The 8,650-nt window shown below is 44.6% G+C and overlaps 1 protein-coding gene across 1 annotated transcript; it reads right to left on the reverse strand.

Annotated features, from left to right (window-relative positions):
- Positions 1–1,184: 1,184 nt before the first annotated feature.
- On the reverse strand, positions 1,185–3,588 carry LOC130567334 (G-protein coupled receptor 20). The gene is made up of 2 exons (XM_057355350.1): positions 3,488–3,588; positions 1,185–2,349 (listed from the first exon to the last, which is right to left on the reverse strand). Exon 2 carries the CDS (start codon positions 2,337–2,339, stop codon positions 1,260–1,262), a length of 1,080 nt encoding a protein of 359 aa, XP_057211333.1. The 5' UTR covers positions 2,340–2,349; positions 3,488–3,588; the 3' UTR covers positions 1,185–1,259.
- Positions 3,589–8,650: the final 5,062 nt, after the last annotated feature.

An 8,650-nucleotide genomic window follows, 5' to 3' on the forward strand; every position in this document is an offset into this window, starting at 1 on the left:
TGTGAGACAAAACAATGACACTGATGTGTTTTAAGATATGTCGGTGCAGCTGTTTTCAGTTTAGACGTCTCTAACATTAATTTTAGTCCAGGATTTGCCTTGATCCCTGTTCGGCAAACCGCCCCTTAATGTTTACATAGTGAAAATAAATCACTTTAAAAACATAATAACTGCCACTGATGTTTATTACTTACTTACCCATAAAACAGTACAAATGCGTAAGAATTTTCCCATCAATTTGCTGAAGACAGTGAGTTTTGTGCGAAGTTCTACGCAAATCATTCCGAAGCAAATATCGCCCTCTTGTGGTGGATTTAGTGTCAGTCTCAAATCTGTTCGATAAAAACCTTGATAGAAAACATTCACGTGAACTGACTTGAGGGATTTAAATCATAAAAAGCCTACATCGTACTGAACTCTACTCCTATAAATAATACAACAGAAATGTAGTAGGCCTAAGCATGTTTTTTTTTGGCAGATTGATTGCCATTCCTACCATTAGTTTTACTACAAATACCATGGTTAAACTGTGCTTAAATTTGGTAAATGTAAGCACCACGTGACATATGCTAAGACACACCTGCTCATCTCTTCGAAACAACGGCCGCGGAATTATGAGAATTAAACAATGACAAGAACTATTAAACATCGCGAGACGTTTTTCAAACAGACTGAAAGTCTTGAGTCCTCGTGCGTGTTGTACCTCTGCTATTCATTCCAAATCATCCATTACTAATACTGCAATATAAATATCTTTATGACCAAATGAAATTATTGAAGCATTAGATGTCATTTAGTTCATGCTGGTTACACAGATTTTCCGTTCAGTGTCAACACAGATCCATTTACTCTCTTAAAATACCTGGAGTCGAGTTTATATCTGACAAACACAATTATCTGATTCTGTCTCCGTTTACTCTCACAGTAAAAGTGCTCACAAAAGACGTTTATTTTGAGTTGGACGTGTGGTCCTCTCACACATAAACACATGAGCTAACACCTCCATTAAATCAAGTGTAGGGCGAAATAAACAGCACGGACGAGAACACCGTGTAGGGTAGAAGCGACCGTTTGTGACGTACACTTTCTGACCGACGCCTCTAGTCACGTGACTTCACACGAACGCTTATTGGTCCTCATGAAGCTCCACCCCTAAAGCTAACCGTCACTGGCACTAAGGTCGATCGCTCGATTTTTTTGTACAAATGGATGTGAATAAGCTGTTTATGAATTGTGTTTGTTTGTTTATTTGTGTTGTTTCAGGCTGGGATGTCTTTGGGTGTTAGAGTCAACGTAGCCACGCTGTACCCAACGCCCGCTGCCGTTCCCGACTCTTTGGGGCTCCTGTTTCCTTTGACCACGGATCCGGGCATCGGGTGCTCCGTCAACCTCTTTCTCCGATCCCTACGTAGTGTCGAACGGAAGCTATCGGGCACAAAGCAGTAAACCACGGGATCGAGGCAGCTGTTCAAACTGCTGAGGGTGATGGTGACGTGATACGCCACCACGTGCTGTTCTCTGCTGCCCCCTAGCTGGAAGTACACCACAGCTTCACGAACGTGATACGGCGTAAAACACACGGTGAACACAACCAGCACGGCTACCAGGAGCCTGACAGCCCGCGTGCGCCGCCCCCAGCTCTGCGGCATGAGCCCGCCGTCCGCCAGCGCGCAGGCCGCGCGCACGGTGAACGCCACGATGACCAGCAGCGGCAGCACGAACTCCAGCAGGGTGAGGGCGAAGAGAACGGCCAGACGACAACATGACGTGCCGCCGAACTCCAGGGCGGAGGTCTGCAGGGAGTAGGTGACCACCACGGCGAACAGCCACACGCACATGCTTACACCTTTGGCTATCACGGGGCTTCTCCAGCGGCCCGCCGCTCCGGACGGGCGGACCACCGCCATGTAACGGTCCACACAGATGCTGGTGAGAAACAAGATGCTGCAGTACATGTTCACGAAATAACTGAAGGTGTGGACGTAGAAACAGGCAGCGCAGTCGCCCCCGCTGTGATACAGGGCGATGCGGGCGGGCAGAGACAGCGCCACCAGCAGGTCAGCCACCGCCAGGTTTATGGTGTAGATGGCGGGAGTCGTGCGCGAGCGACTGCGCTGACAGAACACGTAGAGGGCCAGACTGTTGAGAACCACGCCCACCACGAACATGAGCGTGTTCACCACCATCAGCGTGATCCACAGAGCGTAGAAGTTCTCATATAACGTCTCTTTGTCTAGATGAGAGAGTCTCGTCAGGTAAGGCACGCCTAACAGATGAGCGCTGCCGTTCACGGGACACCCGGCGGTGACGTTCACGTGGCCTCCCAGAGACGCCCCCATGACTGCAACACTGAAAATAAACATTCGCAGCGGGTCACTTTCAAATCCCTTTGAGAGACAAACACAATCACAACCACAACAGACGGGTTCTTCCAAAAACAAAATATTCCTTTATTATTCCAAACAGGTTTGAAACTGACAGTGTTGGGTGTAACTAGTTACTTAGTACTTAGTTACTGTAATTTAATTACTTTTCCTTTGAAAAAGTAAGTTTGTCTGTAATTGAATTAGTAACTTCTGATGTAATTAAACTAAATATTGTGTGTAATATACAGTATGTGTGTGCAATAGTGGAATTGACATCAAAATTACAAGTCTAACTTTAAAATCCGCGCTTTAATGTATAATTCTCACATTTGTAATACTTTGGTGAGTTAATAAGAGTACTTTATGTAGTTTAATATTATTTGATTGAATGAATGAAAAGAGCCGTTTCATGTCTATCCTTGAGTCACTTAACTCATCAAGGTTGATGTAGGATATAGAAAATAATTAGTAATAAGTAACTAAATACTTTTTGGAGAGAGTCATTTCTACAGTAATCTAATTACACTATTGAATATGTCATTAGTAACTAGTAATTCATTACTTTTTCAGAGTAACTTGCCCAACACTGGAAACTGAGGAAGATGACACGTGCTTTCAAACTCCACAAATAATCAACAAAAAGCACCGTAATAAACAACGTTAGACTGGAACGGAGCAAAGCTGAGCATCGTCTTCATGTTGCTTAACGAAGAAAGTCCGTGACTAAAGACAGTTTTGTGGAACGAGTCCTTTAAAAAATATTCTTTCAAAACACCACAAAGCTTTCTTCAACGTGAAACTCCATCACTATCGGCTAGCTCTTGTTTTCTTCACATTGTAAAAGTCTCTCCGTCTCTTTCTGAATGTCGATGTACACAGCTCGACTTAAACTCACGAACGCATTCTCTTACACAAAGTCAAACATCTACTTGACGAACGTGAATGTTCCATATTAGGCTGCTGTTAGACTCCATCATCTCCCTCATGGTTCAGTCAGCAGGGGAATCCCGCTGGAACTTTCCATGGAAAATACATCGTTTACATCAGGAGTCTTGGCGTTAACCCAACTTTACAATAAATACATACTGTACATAAACATGCAGAAAGAGAGATGGTTTTACCTGCTCGTCTGGATGGTTCTCTCCGTTTCAGGCGAAGCCGAGCTTAAGATTTGTCGTTCTAGAGTTCTTAAATCACATCAGTTCTCTATGATGTCCACGGCTCACGCTGACCGAGGTTTGTCTCGTGAAATCGTATTTGTGTTACAGAGCATCACCTCTAAGTCTCCTCTCAGCTGCGGCGACGACTCTCAGAGAAACGTGAGCGAGTGACTGTTGGTGAAGTCGATAGTCTCTCTCTCTCTCTCTCTCTCTCTGGTCTTTGGGCAGAATTCTTTACTTCACAGTCTTGTGGGACAGGAACGTTAAACCTCACCCCATAAAAAGGCCTTTGGGAGGTCAGCCTTGGCAAAACATGAGATCCACACTCCAAATTTAGATCAACTCATAGCTCTCCTTCCTCCTGAGTTTAAGTAGGAATCATGTCAAAAATCTGCATCCCGCAAGTGCGCAATGACACAGGGTGAATCGAAACATCAAATCCAGAATATGAAGCCTATTATGGGAGCATTATAACAGAGGGGACATGAGCGCAAAAGCCTCCTAACATGAAGGTTTGGGGTGAAATGACGCTGGACATCGACTCGATGTGTATTTGCCTGATGGATGAAGATTCGTGTCTCTGTGTGTTTGTGGGACTCTGTAGAGAGTTTAGATGGGTGATTCACGGGTGGTCTTCTGTCCCTCAGTGATATACATCATCATAGTGCATTCTCTTTCATCTCCCTTAAAGGGACAGTTCACCCAAAAATGAAAATTCCGTTATGATTTACTGACCCTTAAGTTGTTCCATGCCTGCATACATTTCATTGTTCTGATGAACACAGAGAAAGATATTTGTTAGAATGTGAACAATTTTCAGTTCTAGGACATCACTGACTACCATAACTGCCATAACCCCAGAACTGTTTGATTTTCTCAATTCGGTAACACTTTACATTAAGGTTCCCTTCATAAAGCATTTGTAAATGTGTTCATTAATGATTAATAAGTCCTTTACAAATGCATTATAAAGCAGTTATAACAGCATGAATAAAAAGGAGGATTCTAACGAAATACCTGCCAAATAGTGAGACATTTTAACTCACATGTTATAAATGCTTAATAAGTGTATTTATTCATTATTTATTTGACTCGAAAGCAGATTCATTATTATCTTGATGTTCTTTGCGAAATAAGCTGTCAGACGGGAGTTATGTTGGTTTTTCTTATTATTGCATATGTCATATCTTATGTCACTTTTCAAACCATTCTGGAGGGCAATGGAAGACATTGGATCCCATTCCCAATGTCTTCCGGTGCTCTCCAGAATGCCCTCAGATCATGATGCTTATCCAAAGCCATTTTTTACCTTGGTGATTACCAAGATAAATTCATCAAACTTTTGATCACTTTTGAACACTAAATGCACAAAGGTTGTTGTAAACTTGTTTGTTTTATTAATGATTCAATTACTTCCAATAGTTCATCAAAACCAAAAAACATGCATTTATTATTTATTGTAGAAACAGAATGCTCACAAGGCTGCATCTCTGATGTGAATCTTACATTTAAAAGTATTGACAGCCCATGAAAGTGCACTTAATAGAAAAGTGGATGCCTGTGAAGTATTCATTCACAACTTCAAACACCTAACTTATAAATGTTAAGCGTTATAAATTTTAGCAAACCGTGAAAGTGTGCCTTAATATAGTGGATTCATGTGAACCATTTATTAATAAGTTATGAACGTTAGTAACCTGTGAAAATGAAATATACAATAATAAGAAAAACCAACATAACACCCTACATTCTCCAGTCTGACATCTTATTTTGCAAAGAACATCAAGTTAATAATGAATCTGCATTCGAGTCAAATAAATTATGAATAAATACACTTATTAAGCATTCATAACATGTGAGTTAAAATGTCTCACTATTTGGCAGGTATTTCATTAGAATCCCCCTTTTTATTCATGCTGTTATAACTGCTTCATAATGCATTTGTAAAGGACTTATTAATCATTAATGAACACATTTACAAATGCTTTATGAAGGGAACCTTAATGTTAAGTGTTACCCTACATTTTTTGTTTAACAGATGTTATGTTCAACAGAACAAAAAAAGAGGCAATGTTTTTTTTCTACTATTCAATGATGTCGCAGAACTGAAAATGACTAACATTCTTCCAAATATCTTTCTCTGTGTTCAACAGAACAAAGACAAGTGTACAGGTTTGGAACATCTTAAGGGAGAGTAAACGGTGACAGAATTATCTTTTTTGGGCGAACTATCCCTCTAAGGTGGTCTAAGGTGATTTACTGGTCTTGGCTGGACACTAGCTAAACCTGCTCAAACCAGCTCAGACCGACAAAGTTTCTCGTTGTGTCAGGCGTAGACATTCTGGCTTTTATAGTTGAAGATGTGTAAGATTTTAGGAATTGACAAACTTTATATCAAATAAAGGATCATTAACTGTTGACATGATGAATGTGTTTTGTGTGATAGAAACTGTCAAACATGTTCACATGAACTAATACTGACACAAGCAGAGTACGTTTGCCCTCCTCTCTCAGACATCGCCGTCTAAACATCTGTCCTCCTGATACAGGCCAGCATACAGTACATCACTCCTGTCCTTCAACAAGCAATAAATCTGCTGGATTCAAAAGCCCTTCGCTATACAGACAGGAGACGTGTCAAACTCTCCACATTCAACTAGAAAATGTCAAGATTGTCGTGGCGGGAGAACCCAAATGCAGGCAGACGTGAATGCGGGGGTAACAGAAGACTTTTATTAACAAATATAAACACAAAACAAAAACCCACGGTGGGGCAAAATACAAGAACAAGAAAAAACGATAAACAAACACAGGACGAGGACTAACTAAACACTATACTGAATAAAACACTTGACGAACTAAACTAAACTAAACACTTACTGGGACGTTGAAACACGACAGGAACAGGTGACAAAGGATTCTTTGGACGAGAGACAAGACGAACTGGATACACCATGTACAGAACACAATCCTCGAGCACAAGACAATGAAACACGAGGGCATTATATAGGGGAATACAAACGAGGGATAATGACACAGGGCAGGTGAGGGTAATGAAACACAGACGGGAAGCAAAACGCAAAATGAGAGGGGCGGGGCTAATGACGAGACACTGGAGAGAACGCATATTATTGTCAAAAGGACAATAATATGTTTCTCTCCACACATAACCAAAGACTTTGTCATGGCTCTGCCTCAGGACCAGGAAACAAAAGCTGGGACAAAGGACAAAGCTGGGACAAGGCTGGAAGGCCGGCTGGACAAGGCTTGACGCCGGCTGGAAGGCCGGCTGGACAGGGCTTGACGCCGGTTGCACCGGGCTGGCTCCCAGCTGCACTGGGCTGGACGCCGGCTGGATCACCGGACTGGACGCCGGCTGGATCACCGGACTGGACGCCGGCTGGATCACCGGACGGGACGCTGGCTAGATCACCGGACTGGACGCCAGCTGCACCGGACTGGACACTGGACTTAGACACCGGCCGCACCGACTGGGCACGACACTGGACACGACACTGGACACCGGACTGGACATCGGCTGGATCACCGGACTGGACACCGGACTGGAAACAGGAACGGAACCCGGCTGGACTGGGCTGGGCACACAACTGCAAACTGGACAGGGCACTGGCTGCCGGCTGCACCGGACGGGACGCCGGCTAGATCACCGGACTGGACGCCAGCTGCACCGGACTGGACACTGGACTTAGACACCGGCCGCACTGACTGGGCACGACACTGGACACAGGACCGGAACCCGGCTGGACTGGGCTGGGCACACAACTGCAAACTGGACAGGGCACTGGCTGCCGGCTGCACCGGACTGGACGCCGGCTGCACCGGACTGGACACCGGCTGGATTACCGGACTTGGATGCCGGGTGCACCGGACTGGATGCCGGCCACACCAGACTGGATGCCGGCCGCACCGGACTGGACGCCGGCCGCACCGGACTGGACTCCGGCTGCACCGGACTGCACGCCGGCTGCACCGGCTGGGGAGAGGCCCGTGCTGCCCGCCGCTGCCTCTTTTTCTTCAGCCGAGCCACCCGCCTGGTGGTCGGAGATGAGTAGGTGGGTTGAACTGAGACCCTGGACTCTGATCGATCCCCGGCATACAGCCATATTGCATCAAAGTCCAGCGGTCTCAGCGACCTCATCTCAGCACGCGAGAGTGGCTCCCTGAGACCGGCGTTGAACAGCGTCACCAACTCCTCCTCCCCGAACACCTTCTCCTCTGCGACTTCGAGAAACCGGCCCGCGTAGTCATCTACGTCTCCGGTTCCCTGGCGAATGCCGCAGAGGAGACGAGCCTGATGGGAGCGAACCGTGTCCATCCTGCCTGCTGGGTTCAATATTGGGTCGAGGATTCTGTCACGATTGTCGTGGCGGGAGAACCCAAATGCAGGGAGACGTGAATGCGGGGGTAACAGAAGACTTTTATTAACAAATATAAACACAAAACAAAAACCCACGGTGGGGCAAAACACAAGAACAAGAAAAAACGATAAACAAACACAGGACGAGGACTAACTAAACACTATACTGAATAAAACACTTGACGAACTAAACTAAACTAAACACTTACTGGGACGTTGAAACATGACAGGAACAGGTGACAAAGGATTCTTTGGACGAGAGACAAGACGAACTGGATACACCATGTACAGAACACAATCCTCGAGCACAAGACAATGAAACACGAGGGCATTATACAGGGGAATACAAACGAGGGATAATGACACAGGGCAGGTGAGGGTAATGAAACACAGACGGGAAGCAATACGCGAAATGAGAGGGGCGGGGCTAATGACGAGACACTGGAGAGAACGCATATTATTGTCAAAAGGACATGTTAACACTAAAAATCTCTCCACACAAAGACTTTGTCATGGCTCTGCCTCAGGACCAGGAAATCCTAGACTAGGAGAGGCAGAACCATGACAGAAAAGCTGAACCTTTACAGAAAACACTTCACATGTGCACAAACACGCGGCCATTTTCATGTAAATGTGATCAAATAAACAAAAAGATGCATGAAGAAAAGAACAAGTGTTCTAAATGGCATTATTGTGTAACACAAAATGGTTATAATTTGGCAAAATCCAAGAGTTTCGTGTTTTTT

Source organism: Triplophysa rosa, linkage group LG16, assembly GCF_024868665.1.
Source record: "Triplophysa rosa linkage group LG16, Trosa_1v2, whole genome shotgun sequence".
NCBI classification, from domain to species: domain Eukaryota; kingdom Metazoa; phylum Chordata; class Actinopteri; order Cypriniformes; family Nemacheilidae; genus Triplophysa; species Triplophysa rosa.

Bases quoted from the DNA above. Each gene is read 5' to 3' on its own strand.
- LOC130567334 (XM_057355350.1), bottom strand. From the start codon at position 2,339: ATGGGGGCGTCTCTGGGAGGCCACGTGAACGTCACCGCCGGGTGTCCC.